Below are 17,307 nucleotides of genomic sequence, written 5' to 3' on the forward strand. Positions count from 1 at the left end.
ACTCACCCCCAGTCCCCCAGTACTTCCAAGATATGTGTGGTATTGTTTTTTTTCAAGAAGATATTTATGAAGATATTGAATTAATGACAGTTAATGAAAGTAAAAAATCATCAGAAAAGTAATCCCTACCCCTTGATGTTAAAATGGCGTCTTATAAAGCGAATCAATCGGTCTTTGCAAGAAACTTAAGGCTATTATCAAATCTTCGGGTGGATAACAATCGCACTCATGTTCCCCACGCATTTATAAGGGAAGATCCTTTAAGGTGTAAATTCATTAGGGAGATGAACAGCTGTTTTCGATAATATATCGAAATCATATATAATGAATGCCGTAATAAAAACAACATTGTTTTTTCCTTATCTGAAACAACAGTTCACGTGGTGTATTACTCTTCCTGCAGGGCACAAGACGCGTTTTGGTACACGACCTATCTCGTGCGCAAACGACTGCCTGAGGCTGTGGATTGCCGATTATAACATTGCAAATAACATAAAGTTTCTTAGACTGACTGATCAAATCGCTTTATAAGACGTCAATCGAGGCACAGGTATTTCTTTTCTATTGAATGTAGCAGCATTTTGGACTTCAAGGCCAATGCTCATCTCAGGACGTGCATTTATTAAAGTCTCTACAGTTATTTGAAATGTTAAGGCGGGCCAGGTAAAGACGATTGGTGGGCCCCCGGTTGACTAGCCCTGGTCAATACTAAACTTATTTTTAATGGGGGTCCTATTTTTCTCACGTTTTAGTTCTCAATTTTAGTTTTCATAAAACAAAACTTGGCCCCCTAGATATTTCTATAAATGTCCATATAACTGTATCAGTTGTTTCCATTCCATTTTCCATTCCATTTTCTACCGCTTATCCGAACTACCTCGGGTCACGGGGAGCCTGCGCCTATCTCAGGAGTCATCGGGCATCAAGGCAGGATACACCCTGGATGGAGTGGTATCAGTTGTTTATTATCTAAATTTGTGGTAACAGATGTTAATCAGTTTTAATCAGTCTACTGACACATTTAACAAAACTTTAACTGTAAATGTTACTTTAATTTGTCTGGTTCACGTGTTTAGAAAATGTATTGAATCACTTTGAAAGAATGATCTATATACAGTTCAAGTTCATGGAGCTCAAATGTAAAAGTATGGCGCTAAAGCAATACCAAGGTCACATGTTTGATTCCCAAAATATAGAAAAAACATTGAATGTATGTTACTTGGGCAAAAAGTGTCACTTAACTGCGTAAATATAAATTTAATGTATGTTTTTAATCCATTTCACATTTTATAATGTAGTTTTAATGTATTTAATGTTGCCCTCTTTACTTTTAAGAGATCTTGTTTACTCACTGAATTTTAACTGCACTTTGCAAGCTTGTGTCACATACGAACATCCCGAATGGTGAAGCGGGCATCAGTCAGTGTCATTCCACAAATAAATCACTGTTCTTTCAATGCTACCCCCCTCCCTCCACCCTAAACCAGGCAGCCCTGAGAGATATGATTATGTATTGGGTGGCTGATAGCACCAGGTTTTTCTTAAACAGCACTTTTTTTGACAGGAATGCAGAGCTAGGAACAATTGAATTAAGATTGTTTCCAATACTGGCCTCTATATTCATCAATATTTGAGATAGGTGTCAGGATCAGATTGTACCATAAGCAGGAGACGTTGTCGCAGGATCTTGAGATCTTGAAGAGAGACGGGATCTTTGTGTAAACATGTGATGTGCAATATGTGGGTGTGTGATTGTGGGTATGTGTGTTGGTATACTGTAGATCGCACCCACATGGAAGCTATGAGCTCTGCCTGTTATGTGGGTGTTGTTTGAAAAGGAGTAAAGTATACCACAACTCACATCCCACTCACAAGCACTCTTTCTTTAACAAACAAAGCACACGTGCTTATTTCAAACTTACATCCAGCAACTAAAGTTGATATGACATTTCGGTGCCACCAGCTTCACCAAATAGAATTCAAATGGAATTAATGTTTGTCATTGAGTTGGTTAACAGAAGGCCCGCCCCAAGTCACGCCACAAGCCATGCTGTCAGGCGGGAGTATACAAGCTGTTAACAGGATGCATAAATAACATAAAAGTCATAAATATGAATACGTGCATATGACTAATGCACTATATCTTAGTTTTCTAAGAATGTCTGAATGATTTGTGCATGAACCTGTTCCTCGAGTTCAACTTACAAACTCAACGATCTTGTCACATCAGTTAACAGCTCACTGAAGAGGAAGATTATAGTCACTTACATTTGTGTCTGTTTTACACGTAAATGTACCCGATGGCTTCAGAAGATGTAGAATATGTTGTACATGCTATTTGGACCACATTTTTACTTAAATGGTGTTAAATGTTACATTCATTTATGCTCAAATGAGTGCCCACGTCATTGCATTTGGCCTAATTCACATTTTGAGTCTAAAACCGTGCGGAAAACGCAACTTGTACTTCAATCTCTTTTTTTTTCCTAAGCGCTTTGCGTTCTCCTGGCGTCTGTCGTCGATATGCAACTATGGGCCACGATAGCCGTTGAGACGAGGAGGTCTAAACAAAGGATATATGGATTATATGCACTGAAAATACCTTGCAATAACTCTGCTACTACATTTAGTTATGCTGTTTCTCTATCTTCATTGAGCTTGTCAATATTGGGTGGTTGGTTCGTGTCACATGACCTGCGGTGCGCTTGCGGCTTTCTGAAAAGTTATGATTTTTTTCATCTCGATGTGACGCCTGCCGCGTGTCTAATTTAAAATAACAAATATGCTCAAGAAAAAGACGTGAAATGGGAATCCGGCCTTTAAAGGTATGACATTTGGTGGCAATTCGAGGTGGGGTTGCGATTTGCAACCAATGGCTCACTCCGCCCCTCCCTTTCGAAGCACTATGGTGGCTGACACAGAATTAAGTTGTCGTCACGTTTTCACCTCTTTGTTGAAGGAGATCAAGTATTCACTGAACGCATATAGTGTGCATATTATATTGCATTTCTGTCAATAGATCCTCCAAAATAATACACGTAGCACCTTTAAAAGAGTTACCCGCACAGTTTTTAGAATTAGTATTGTACAATATGGGATGAGTAAATGATGACAGAATTAAATTTTTAAGTGAACTGTCCCTTTAACATAGACATTTTTAAGTAATTTACCTTGGAAAAAAATGACACACTTAAGCCTTAATTAACAAGCTGGCTTGTAGTCAAATTCAAGTCTTGCTCATTGCCTTGGCTTCCTTAAGGGGTATATATATCCTCTCTCTCCCTCTTGCTCGCTCTCTCTCTCTTACTGAAATGTAACCAATCAATGATTCTGGGCTACACGTCCTTGAATGATAATGAAAGCTCATGAAGAAGGCGAAGTTTTCAATGTGGTTTCCTCTGTAGACACCTGGATCTTTGTGAAAAAACAAACATGTGCATTGACTTTTCTTATTCCTTTCCTCAAATGAACAATGATGCATCAAACCATTTGCCGTTTTTGTTTTCGTTTCACACTCATAAAAGGTGTAATGTACCGTCTAGCAGAAAAGGGGGAAATAGGAGAAACAAACAAACAGAATGTCGACAGACACAGCCGTCATCGTGCCGTCAGTATGTGAGTCAGTGTTAACCAGTCAGTGAGCAAACACTGGAGGGAGGCGGATGAGACTCACCTGCTTTCGTAACTGTAATTTGAGTCTAACTCTGTATTTCTCCCTTTGCAGTCATTCCTCAGTCTGCTCGTTCTGTTTCACAAACCTCAATCGTTCTTCTTTAAATCAGACAGAACACATACACATATGTGAGAGAGTCTTGGCAGCTGTCACACCACTGCAGAAGAAGCCGAGTGAAACAACATCAATTCAGTCTGCGAGGTTCATCCTGTTAAAGGGGCAGTTCATGGGAAAATGAATGTTCAGTCGTCATTTATTCACCTTTATGTTGCTTCAAAGCTGTGTGAGTTTCTTTTGTGTAAACACAAAAAAATCTGAAGATTGGGGACTGGGGATATTGATGAAGTGAAAAGAGCAGAGTCAAAGGAATCATTTGTTTGCTTCTTACCGCCTGTGAATGAACCTGCAAATGTCAAGATTGGTAATCCATGGCTAGCCGTGCAATAAAGGATTTGAATGCATGACGTGGAGGCCAAGAACCACCGTACGCAAAGCGGAGGCCAAGAACCACCCTATGCGAAGCGGAGGCTGTTGATGTTTACATGATGTTTTTTTTTTCAAAGTTCATTTCAAACTGTCTGGAACTATCCATGCATTAAATGGTTTTAACGCACACCTTCCAGCCAATCAGAATAGAGTATTCAAACAGACCGTGGTAGAATACAAATATAAGTTATAGACCGTTTCAGCGGACAAACACACCTGGCCCACAGTTAACCTCCGTTGTGAGTTTGGTTAAAATATAACAACTTATTTTTTATTTAATTAATATTAATATTCATTAATATGAATATTTTCTTGTATTTTAAGTGTTTTAATCAAATGTAAACTACTGAACTGATAAAAACGAATTCTTCTTTATCATTAGGTCTACAGGAAGTTTGGGCCACTTAAAATTTGTTTATGTTGTTCCTGCTGAAACCATCTAAACGTAGAGTAAATGATACTATACTATGCTGTTTGATGTTGTTGTGTATTTAAAAGCTTCAGTCCCTATTCATTGTACAGATAAGAGCGACGACAGTTGTTTTCTGTTCAGTGGCACAGGTTGGAAAGACGAAAATAGGTAAATGATAGCACAGAAATGTTATTTTTGTATATATTATTCCTTTAATGGTTTATTTGGAGGCTCTGAACCCGCATGCCTGTTTTTCTTTTGCGAGCCATCATTACGATGAGATGATTTGTCAAAATGATGTTAGTGTTATGCACAGTAGAGACGCGATCACAGAATTGGGCAATTTTCCGCAAAGCATTTGGCAAATAAAAGGCTCTATGCTGCTGGTAAACGCAGATGAGTCTGTGCTCAGAATCTGTAGTTTGTTTTACTTACATGCACAAAGAGAGGGAGAACGGCTGTGGGTTTAAGAGATAAACAACAAAAGCAAAACACAAAGAAAAGGGGCGAGGGAAAGATTGGGAGAGAGAAAATAGCAGGTGAGGAAAATGCCTTGTACAGGTTTGGGTGGAGGGAAGCTGGTTGTCTCTGTGTTTTTTTATACATACTCAAATTGGTACTTTAGTTAAATCACCCCAAATCTCTACAAGAGTGCCATGAAATGTTTGCTTCTCTTCCATGTGGCCTCATAGCTCAGAGATGTTACATTAATGTTAGGACTGTGTTATCTGTGCAAGTGCAGGCACTGCTGAGATCTGGCCAGAGCCGCCCAGACGTCCCGATTTTTGTATCATTTTCTTTTTCTGCATGGGGTTAATTTATAACATTTCTGTGTTGACTTCTAATGCTGTGCCTCTCTGTGACTATGACATTATGATGGATAGACACATCAGTGCAGTTTTATAATGGTTGTTGAAAAATACCAGATCTGTACTCCGGCATGGTTGGATCACATGACCTGTCAAGCAGCGATATCAGTACCCTGCAGAGTGACAGGCAGTACAGTACTTCGGCTAAAGTTGTTTTAAACTAATGGCTTAAAATTCATTCATTTTTTTTTTATTACATTAGCAGTTTTTATGACCATGTATCATGCCACAATTCATGTCACCGGGTTGAACTATTTAAGTGAAAAAATAAGTTACATGCCATTTTTAGCTGAACTGCCTATCACAGCATACTATCCATCATACACACCCAAGGCTATACACATACATATACATAAGTGCTTTATTTAAACAAATATATTTGTGTTTTTATATATTATGTGGCATATTTACAAATGATATAATATAATGTAATCTACATATATAAAAATAACAAGAAGATGTACAAATGTCGAAATACAAGCAGTATATATTTATTAAAATGTCTAACATTCTTTCTCTTTTGCAGGTGTAAAGAGGGCTACCGAGGACTTCGTTGTGATCAGTTTGTCCCAAAAACAGACTCCATCTTATCAGACCCAAGTATGTATTCTTCTTCTCCCATTCTTTCTGACTTTCTGAGAGAAAAGAATTCATTATATTGAGCACACGTTGAAATGAGGATAGGCCTACGTATAAACATAAAGTCATTAAGCCTTCCATTCCTGGTCTATTCCTTGAAAAATGCCTCATGCATACAGCAAACCTCTCTGAACACTCCCGAGAGAACATCGTTTATTTTCTACTCTCAGTTTTAGAAGATTCTAGCATCAGGTGAGTCTCTTAGCATCCAGGGCTAAGAGTTCTCCACCAATTTCTCACAACCCCATATTGCTTAAGTAGTTAATTATACCTCTCTGTGTAAGTGCTGAAATTGGCGTCACCCTTACAATACCACACTCTCGAGAAAACCGGCTTGCGCAGTTAATCAGAAAGCATTTGCATATGCTATTTTCTCCAAAGGAAAGCTGATCTCTTACTCCTTTAGTGCCGAGTTGTGTTTAGTCTGACAAATATAGTGGATAACCTGTTCAAATTGACTGTGTAGCGCACAATGCGAGTAAATCATTTTCGCCGAGGTTCAAAGCAGCAACAAAATGTTATCGAATGGCTATTTTTCACAAAGAGTACATTTCCCCTGCCACTAGAAAAGCTCGGAGTCCCTGAATGAAACTAATTGCTTTGCTAATTTTAGGTTAGTGCTAAAATCATTAGCCGTTTCTGTGTTAGATGAGCCTTGGTTTATTTGTGGGTAGGAGACAGTGACCCCGGGTTAAAAAGTGACAGTGAATGTAAGTAGCCAAAGTAAAGTTAACCGTCACTGAAAAAGCTGTCAGCGGGAGGCGTTCGCTTCCTTATCGTTTGTTTTTTGGAGAGATTTGTGAAATTCCACTCTGCCGCCTCTTATACTGGTCTACCATCTATTGTGCGAATGAACACATCATGATTTAAAACCCTCACAAAGCCTTTTCTCCTGTGAGTCAGCTTTCCAAGAAAGCTATTCTATTGATATGAATGCTCTGTGGTAAGAAGTAAGGTATGGGGTCTTGGATGATAGAGAAAGAGAGAGGGAACGAAAAACTGTTGGGCACAAGATGAATCTAAGTATGAATTGTCTTGCTTTTATGGAGTGATCTGTTACTGGGTGAGACGGCAAGCTAAACTCTCATTGAGAGCTGTTTTCGAGTTGCCGACCTCACTGATTGGATGGTAATGGGATCTTGCTCTAGCCTTTTTGCCAGCACCCACTTTACTTCACGTTCCAGATACTTCTATTTCATATCCGATTTTCTCAATGACAGCATTCATATCCGCAACCCGTCGCTTCCTGAGATAAAGCTCGCCCCTCCATTGGTGCTGCTGTCACCTTCTTCACGAATACACCTACACGATCATGCTATTCTTTTCTCATTCATTCTCTTACTGACACTGTTTAAAACAATTTAAGGCCACTCCATGAAATCGTTGAGGACGTCTGCACTAGCTATATTTATTTTTGTGTCCACTCACGGGGTTGATTTGCAATCCATCCCTGCTCGGCAAACAAACACGACGGGATTTCGGAGCAGCCCACGTGAGAAGAAATCACGGCTCAATATCTCATGTCAAATTACAACCATTTTCATAGCCCATTATGCTTTCGATGTATCTTTATTCCACTCTGTTGAGGCCGGTGTTTGTTTTTCCCCTTCCTGGCTTGAGTCTGATGTGTGTGGCCCAGTGAAACTTTATTCACTTAACCCACCAAATGAGCCACAAATCACCCCCCGGGGGCGGCTTGGCTTTATCTGCCACATAGTCTTTTGTCCCCTGAGCTTTTTTAGAATCTATCTCTGCTCAACACACAAGCACAAATCATGCGCCGCCCAGCGGATTTGTCTCTGTATCGACTGCCACATGAGAGACGCTCCAAAGAGCATCGCCTTTACGTGGCCCCTGTTTCTTTCAAGATCCCCGGCAAGAAGGGAAACATTGCGGGTCCTCATCTTTGAAACCTTATTGCTCGATATGAACAAGGCGGTGTTTTGTTTGCTGTGTTTGAGGGGAAGTTTTCACCCAAAAGTTGACTCATTCTCATTACAACGCAAATTTTTTGGTAATCAAACATCATTGGCCCCCATTGACGTCCATGGACACGAAGTCTCTCAAAATATGTTGAGAGACAGAAAGAGAGAGTCATGTAGAGGTTTGAAATCACATTAGGGTGAATGAATGGCAGAATTTGTATTTTTGGTCGGGTTATCCCTTTGTCCATTTCTGTGGCACTAGCATCATCGTGCTAAATTGAAAAAATAATAATGATCTTTCCTGAACACAATAAACAGTCTTTGCACATTAAACTGTAAAAATGACACACTGCACCTTTAGGAACAAGTTGTTTGGTTGATGGAGCATGTTTCAGGGCTGTGGATAAACCGGGGTTCAGCCGGTGACTCGTGGGAGATGGATTTCACGAATGCCTTGCTCAGGGGACAGCGGCCCCTCTCATTTTGGTATTTATCTCTCGAGCATTAGGCTATGTAAGTAAGCCGCACAAAAGAGCTTTGGTCTATTCCTCCGACTAACGGAAGGATTAAGAATTTGATTCATTTTAGCAGTTGTTGGACTGACGCTGATTCAGTGCCCTGCGTCTGGTGCTCCCCTATTCCTCTGCGATGACGCAAATGTCTCCCAAAAGGTGACGGGACAACGGATGGGCGGCCGTGTTTTATAGTAGCAGTACATCAGGACCGTGCTGCCAAGATTCGAGGAATGCATGCATATCCGTGCTTAATGACTTTGCGTGCGGGACTCATGACAGCACAGCGATTATGACTGGATGAATGTGGCAGTTATTGTGGGCAATCAGAGGCAGCAGCGGTCTGAATGGGCCAGGCAACGCTGGCAGCAGGAATATGATACAGCCTCTGGATCATCGCCTGGGCCTTTTGTTTCGCAGAACTGTGTTCTGTTTTTTAAAAATCACACCCGACTGCACACCACAAATTCAATGGACCCAGAGGAGAAACACTGTGCAAGATCTCGGGTGGGAGCGCTACCAACATTTCTGCTTATATTAGCATTTTAAAACAATCTTAGAGCGCTTCCAAGTAGAAGAGAGAGGGACTGGTTGCCACGCTTTATACTCCAGTTTTCAAGGGGTGTGTTAGTTTTTGGTAGGGAAATTTTTGTATTGAATTTTGAATTGAACATACACAGAATATTTTAACGGTAACTGGCCGGAATAAAAGATTTAGTTTTACTAAACAGGGGGGCATGTTGTCAAAATTAGACCAGCCTGTTGTAGACTTTTTCAATTTAAACAGTCAGGTAATTCAGAAGACAGAAAAACTGCAACATAAATGCAACTATTTAATATTAATCTGTTAATTAAAGATTAATTTAAGCATATTTTCCGTTCATTCATTTAGATTTTTTAATTAGCTTTTATTTTATACTGTTTCATTTATGTTCATTTTTTGCAACTGGTATTTGTTTTTTTATTGTTTCATTTTTAGTTTTATTGCCTCAATTTAAACTTATTTCACCTTTTTTGCTAAGGCAAAATACCTTTTAATCAGTTTGTCAAATTATGTGTATGCAGATATTTGTTTGATTTTGATTAACAGAAATGTTTTAATTAGCTTTAGTTTTATTAAAATATAATCTTGGTATTTTAATAATTTATCTTGGTATAGACAAACCAACAACATAAACAAACGTTACTTTGCATGCACGCTTTTGTGGCCCATCTTAACTTTCCCTTACATATCCACAAAGAAGAGAGTCCCTGATTATTTCTGATAGCAAGCAAAAGAAATAACAAACAAATAACATTAGCTAGTATGTCCAGCCAATATTATTTTGGGTTACCATCAGGAAAAGCTTTACTAAAGCACACAACCCATTCAACAAATTGTTTATTCATTAAAATTAATATACCACAAAACTGAACATATAGTTTATTTAAAACAATTGTTAAACAATAAATATGAATCTAAAGTAATATTAATATAAAAATCGAACTATTTATATTATAGCCACTAGTCAGACCGATCTACATATGAACTAAACATTAAATATAAATATATATATATACTTGCTAGTCTCTCTGGATAAAAGTGTCCGCTAAATGACTAAATGTAAATGTAAATATACACATACTCTTTCTTGAATGTACTGTGTCAACACCGTATCGTTGTTATCCAAGAGGGAGATTAAAAATATAATCATACCGGTGTTATAGTTTGAAGCCAACATACAAAACCACCTCTAAAAACACATTCGTATAATTTGATTTATAAGTGTCAACCAGTAACCAGAGGTTCTGTAAGTATTCACCCTGAATTCGCCACGAATTTTCAATGACAAACAGGAATAATTCCGACTAAGACTAAACTCCTCACGTTCTCATTAAAAACTGCTGCAGAGTCTACCGGTACTGTTGCATTCTCTCTATGAGAGGAAAGAAGAGATTATGCCTCATTATTTTCCCACAGATCATATTTAAACTACCCCATGAATATATGCAAAGACCCACAGTGTTGAGAAATCGTGTCTGCCATGTGACTATCCATCGTTTGACATAGGGATTTCTGTCGCTGTGTTTGATTTCTGCTTTTTTCCCTAAGCATGTCCACTAAAATAATCTTTCTCGGGCGAGCCGCAGTCTATTTCAAAACCTTAGACCACCCTCGGTCAGAAAAGCAATTAAGTGTGAGGGTTTCATTTTAATTTAAATGAGATTATATTACAGTGGCGTGAAAAAGGGGACTGTTCAGATGAAAAAGGCATGAGTGTTCGTCTCTTTATCAGAAGCAGCAGTTCTGAGGCTTTGGTGGGATAGACAGAGAGAGAGTGTGTGAAAGAGAGAGAGACTGACTACATTTAGAAAGAAGATTCGTCTGTGCAGTGCTCTGCTGGAGAAAGCGCCCTTAAAGAGAAGTCATGTCGGTTCGAAGGCTTGGGATGAATTAATAAAATCGTGGAAGTAGCAAAGACAATTATAAGCATCTCTCGGGCATTACGTTCGGCATTTCTGAACCCCATCCCTGACAACATCTAGCTTCTCCAAAAGGGAATATCTTGTCGGCAGGCAGCTAACAGGCCTTTGTGTGCTTTATATCATAAGCTCTCTCTATCTTCAATATTGTGCCGGCTGGTATCTTGGGTAATCAAAAGAAAGCTATTTTTGTTTTTGAATCGTTGCCTGTGCATAATCTTTTCTCTCACTGAGCGGTTTTACTTGACACTAAACTGGTCTTGCTTTTATCCCCATTATTAAAATATATGCATGATAAAATCTCAGTCTGTTTATCCTTTAACCACTTTTCTCTTCTCTGTGTCTCCCTTTAAGCAGCAGACGAACTGGGCATCGAGTTTATGGGTAAGAAAGAGAAATTGATTTGTTTTGACCATTTCTTTAACACGCATTCTCGTCTGACTCGTTCTCACGCATACGCAGCGTATCGTCTCCTCCCTGACCGGCGTTAATGCATACAAGCTCACACGATGCTCTCTGTTCCTCATGGAAACCTATGTTCTTGAGTCTCCATGGAAACAGCAAAAGAAATGTGTTCTAAAGGCACAGGGCAGCATCTGTATGGGTGATGCCGACCGTGTGACTTTCGTATGTGTGTGCGTCTGTTTGCTCGTGTACGTCGCCGCGGTTAATTATTGCGAGGCCTCGAGGTGTGTTTCATGCTGAGGTGGCACATTGCGTCTAGGAGCCACTCTAGGGATAAATAGCTAAATAGCTGCCTTTAGCCTGACAAACCATAGTATCCACACACTTAAAACTTCAGCGAAAATGAATTTTACGCAGGCATTCCTCACCACTGCATCCACACACACCATCTTCCCTCATGTGTTTGACAACCAAAAGCATTTTTTAAGTGAAGGAGTGATTCCTGGGAAGTTTTCCATTAGTCTTGCTTCAAGGTTTACTCAAACCCCGTCAGTAGAGATATATACGGTGGAACAGATATGCGTTTCTACTTCAGTGATTTGAATCTGGACGGTGAATGAGTCCAGTTTTGGCTATTAGGGAGTGAGCGTTTGTGTCTGTGAGATAGACGCACGTGTGCATGAATGGCCATCTCTGTGCGTTTGCGGTGTGAGAGAGCATTTCAGTCAAGGCCGGGTGTGTGCGAGCAAGACTAGCCATCTGCTGTAGACTAGGGACTCTCCACCAAGGTTAAATGTTTTGGTATCCCAGTAGCATCGCTTGGTTTTTCCCAGACAGGATAAAAAAGATATGCTGTGCTGTGGTTTCCAAGCATATGTACGTCAGACCACCGGATTCATCACACATGCTACTTGAATAGCTTGACAGGATAAGTTTGCATGCTCATGCATGACTGGGTTTTTCAGCAGGAGCGAACAACAGATCTTGACAGCGGTTTTGGTTTCCTGTTAAACAATAGGCCAGATTCTATTAGGATTTACCGCGAGCACACATCTGCTAGAGCCACGACACACATGAATGCTTGCCCATGCATTAGCCTTGCAGCTCCCTGCTCTCTGTCTGCGATCATCAGATCAAACAGACTTGCGTGCACGTTCGTGCAAATGTTTGCAAGCTAGCATGCAGCAGTTAAATAAGCTTGAATGTCAGCCAATTAGTTTATGAGACCAATCGTTACCAAAAATTAATATTGTGTTGCATTGGGAGTATTTTCCATAAGGTTGTAGCATTGACTTTTCTAGCAACCTGTGAGAGACAATTAACTACACAACATTGTGTCGTTAGGTCAATTTTCCATATGATCATTTCTTTGAAGAAAACTTGATTTGGTGTGTTTTGTCTTTTCAGAGAGCGGAGAAACCTATCAGAGACAGATTTTGTCCATCTTCAGCATAGCCATGGGGATCAGCTTGCTGGGAGTGGCTTGCATGGCTCTTTACTGCAAAAACAAGTGAGTTCAAAGCATCCGTGGATCCTGGAATAACATTGTTGCGAGAGAAAAACGTGTTTGTTTGCATTTAAAAGGGCATTTGGGGGAATGTGATTGTGTTATCAACGTCTTGCCAAGCAAATTCACCAAACATCACTTATTCACAAACCCCGCCTGCAATCCACTTTAACCGTGCGCCGTGTTCACCGGCACATTTAAATTGTGTTTTTTTAATGTAAACACGCCTCCTTTAAATGTAAATGAGGGTTATCATCGATCGTGCCTTATGCACAAAAGGCAACACTGTTTTCTTGTTGCGTCCTCCACAACTTTATACTTAGAACCAACGTGTAAGTTAAAGATCTGTGAACATTGCATTGCATGTGTTTGTTGGGGATGGTTTCCTGATTTGCATAATTGCTTTAGTGAATCTGTGCTAAAACTACAAAACAGCATGTGCTGAGTAAACAGTGGGCGCGATGCATTCTTAGCTCATTTAAACATGACTCTTCACAGGAGGCAAAGAGAAAAGCATCGGGCTCATCTGACCGAAATCCGCAATTTGAGGGACTGCACTGTCAACGCCTCCGACCTCATGTCAAAATCCAGCAACAGAACAGAGAGACCCATCCTGCTCCAAAAGGTGACGCCTTCTAGCCGGTTTGTTTATTTCTCCGAGCGCAAATTTGCATGATGTCCGTACTTGTGCTGACAGTGCACATAATGATCGCTCTACCCTGAAAAACCTACATCTCCGCATCCATGCATGCCAAATGTACGTATATGGTCAGGCATCAAGCCACCCACATGTGTTGTTATAGAGATTCAAACAAAATCCCCCGCGTATAACAGTCACCAGTAATGAATACAATTGGCCAGCAGGCTGCTCGAGGAATGATGCCCTCCACAGCTTTACTGCTTTCCCACCTGCTCCGAAGATCCCTCAAGCTGACAGAAATAACGCCGCATGCAGCTCAGGGAGTAAACACTACATCTATCTGACGCAACAGTCAAAAGCAGCCAGCAGCCTAGATGTTAAATAAGCAGGTGACTTGCATTAGCAAAACCGGATGATCAGTCTCTCTCTTTGCCGCCACTTAGCGGTTCATTCTCGCTCGGTACAGATGTTGAAAGCTCCTATTCCCATTTGCACGTATCCAGCGAGAATGTGGAATGAAGGCGCTGTTATTCCCTATGGTTTGCGTTCTTTTCTTTGACAGATTTTTATATCATCAATTTATACTGTCAGTCAAGTCCCTGAATTGCATATATGGTATTCGTCCATTACATTGTGGCGTGGATTGTTTTTTCTCCTGCAATTTGATTGGATTAATAAAAACAGCCGTTGGATTTTGAAATGGAACTGGTGGCTGTTGAAGGGGAGGAGTTAACAGATGCCCCGCCCAAGCCATTTAAGATTGAAAGTCACTACAGGAAGGAAGTGCATTTTCAGATTTTAACTGAAGATTATGAGGGCACTTAAATGTTAAAAAAAGGACCCACATTGGTAAGCTATTTACTATAAACGCTGCAGTATTTCAAGAAATAATAGCAATTATTATTTTTAATTTCACTGGGACTTTAATAGTACATGTTAAAGATGAAAACGTCTCATTGGCTGTAGTTGTGTCAAGTCAATGGTGTTTTGACGTTCAGTGCTAGTGGAAACCCGCATCAGGCCCTGACACAATGTCAATGTTACACCTGACAATCCAAGCATGTAAGAAAGCCTTAATTGAACCACTCATACACCTTTTACAAAATCCTGATGGCAGATGACAGCTGAGATGACAGCCAAAGACTAAAATAATAATTAAAGACGAGCCAGAGAGTGAGATGGAAAAAAGCCACTTCCCGAACTTTCAATTTAGCAAAAACAATATCGGATTGCTGTTTCACCCATGTCAGAGAACCTTTTTGTATAATTACGACATGTGCTGCCATTGAGGTTTTCTTCCTCGAGCTTTTTCAGCCCACTGAGGCAATGAAAGGGGGGTCAGAAATCATCCAATTTTCCTGCTGAAGGAAAGAACAATGCTAACAGGTCCCCGTGGAGGCAGCGGTGTTGGTAGGACATGCTTTTTCAGCAATATGGTCCCAAACTAGTTTAAAGTCAAAGCCAATCGGTTTAATGATGTTTCACAGGACGGAAAGAGGAAGGCAGATTTCGCTAACTGGAATAACTGCATTATCGGCTGCCTTTAAAACTCAGGAAATATTGGGGGACGTGGATTACTTATTTCAGAGTGCTCTCCAAGTGCCGGCCTGTAGAAAGATAATAGTTTTAATTTTAAGAGGGGAAAAAAACTTTGGGAATTCATTAATGTAATCTTGTCTGGGATTAATTCCTGACTGCTGCAGAAGAACGGAGACATAATCAGTGTGTCTCGCTTAATCTACGGTGTAAATGTGAAGTCTAATTAAAGTAGCTCTCCCTCACTGAGGGGCCGGATATCGTAAAAATAACATCTATAGTGACTTTCTTTGGGGTTTGTGATACCTTTATTTCGCTTTTGTCACTGCACAAAGGCCTGTAATGTGTCTGCATTGTGTGCCTCCGTCAGCCTTTCTGAAAGATATGATTCTATTAAGGGCTGTTCCCATTAAGAACGACATTACTTCACGGACATCATTCTACTGTTAATTTAGAGATGTATGCTCGATTTCATACATCTGTAGCTACGGTTATCAGTGGGGGTCCGCATACTTTGGCCATGTAGCATAAATGTAATGACAATGGGCGGGATCATCCACCATAGGGCTGTGTTCCCCTGCAATAATGTTTTTATTTCCTGTTCGTCCCCACAGAGCAAAAGAACCCAGGGTTCCTCTTCTCCACATGACGCCGGTGTGGTGCTCAGCAGCTGTAAAGTCTCCCTACCAAATGATAATCGCACCCTCGCCGTGGGGAAAAACTGCAGGTACTTTTCTTAAGCTTCCTTTTCATTGCAAAACTTCTGACATCTCTACTTCCCTCTATTATAAAAGCGGCCGGGAAATTTAATCAGCTTTCAGTATGGCACCATATGTCAACGTCAAAGAATAAACAGCACTTAAAATAAGTATAATAATTGTAATTGTTAAACGCCGTGACAATTAGCATTTTTGAATTACGGCCAAATGAGAGCAGGACGTTTTTCCTTGAACAGTAAATTATGAGCATTGATTGATAGAGAGACTAAAAATAGGGCCGGTAAATACTAGCCATAATTCAAACGTTATTTGAAAGCACATAACAAATGGAGCTCGTATAAACACCTCTTCTATCATGAACACTTTCTAAATGACTATTTTATTTTTTATATATACAGCCGCAGAAAAAAATAAGAGAACATTCCGCATTTTCATTGAATCAGAATTTCTAGATATACTGTGGCCATTTCAGTCCATTGTCTGTTGAATTTCTACAAATCAAACCACAGGATTGACATAAAATCATCCGACAGCAATGAGATAGACTGACAGCATGACAAGACACATGAAAACTGTGATAAAAATCAAGTTTATCACATAAAACAATACAAATTCAAATTGACTATGAACTTAATTTCTTTGCAATAAAAAAAATACAAAGCATCTTTTCTGGTATTATGACCTGTTTCAATTTTATTTAAAATTTGGTAGAAACAATGTTAGTAGTTCACAAAATGAAACAAAAAGGATCTTTTTACCTAAACACATACCTTTAAATAGCCAATTCTGAAAAACTGAAGTGGTCTTTAAAATGCTCTCATAGTTTGTTCCACGGCTGTATATTTTGTGGGCCTTACATATGTATAGGTGATATAACTGTCTGCTTATGGGAAAAAATAACATAAACATGATATGAAATAAAACAACACAAAATATACATATTTTCCAGCCTGGCACATGTGATCTAATTAAACTACAGTTTTATGATGGCGCTTTTCCACTGCATAGTACTGCACGGTAGGGAGCTCCATTTCGGGGGGGTGTTTCAACTGGGTACAGTACTTAGTACCCAATACTTTTTTTAGTACCACCCCGGTTGAGGTTCCAAGCATACTGTACCGATTCCAAAATTTGACGCGTTTACACACAGATCGTTGTTTCGGCAGAGATAATCATTACCAGCATCATTGGATTTTCCACACATGAATACGCATTTTAATACGTTATATTAGAATTTTGTTATATGCATGTGACAGTAATATAGAGATTGAGACCCTTAACGCAATGCTGAAATGCTACATTAGCTAACCCTTGTGCGCCGTCGAGCGAACCGATTGATCGTTCTCTGCTTTCCCAAACTCAGGTATTTTTAGCAGTATTTACTGTCATCCACCATTACTCTTATGTTGTGCTTGTGTTTATGTCGCGTTTACAAAGATGCTACAGCAGTAAAGGCGGCGCAACTATGCCGATAATTTTATAATCCCCACCCACAAGTGGTACTAAACTGTGAGCTGAACT

The 17,307-nt window shown here is 39.8% G+C and overlaps 1 protein-coding gene across 2 annotated transcripts in view; it reads left to right on the plus strand.

The window, feature by feature from the left end:
• Positions 1-17,307, plus strand: part of nrg3b (neuregulin 3b) — a 124,094-nt gene that overhangs the window by 101,738 nt on the left and 5,049 nt on the right. For both annotated transcript variants that reach the window (XM_056771532.1, XM_056771533.1), the window contains exons 3-7: positions 5,967-6,040; positions 11,337-11,363; positions 12,792-12,894; positions 13,390-13,516; positions 15,682-15,794. In XM_056771532.1, the coding sequence (XP_056627510.1) occupies positions 5,967-6,040; positions 11,337-11,363; positions 12,792-12,894; positions 13,390-13,516; positions 15,682-15,794 (444 nt within the window). The remainder of the gene's footprint in view (positions 1-5,966; positions 6,041-11,336; positions 11,364-12,791; positions 12,895-13,389; positions 13,517-15,681; positions 15,795-17,307) is intronic.

The sequence above is a fragment of the Triplophysa dalaica genome, chromosome 17 (assembly GCF_015846415.1).
Source record: "Triplophysa dalaica isolate WHDGS20190420 chromosome 17, ASM1584641v1, whole genome shotgun sequence".
In the NCBI taxonomy this organism is placed as follows: domain Eukaryota; kingdom Metazoa; phylum Chordata; class Actinopteri; order Cypriniformes; family Nemacheilidae; genus Triplophysa; species Triplophysa dalaica.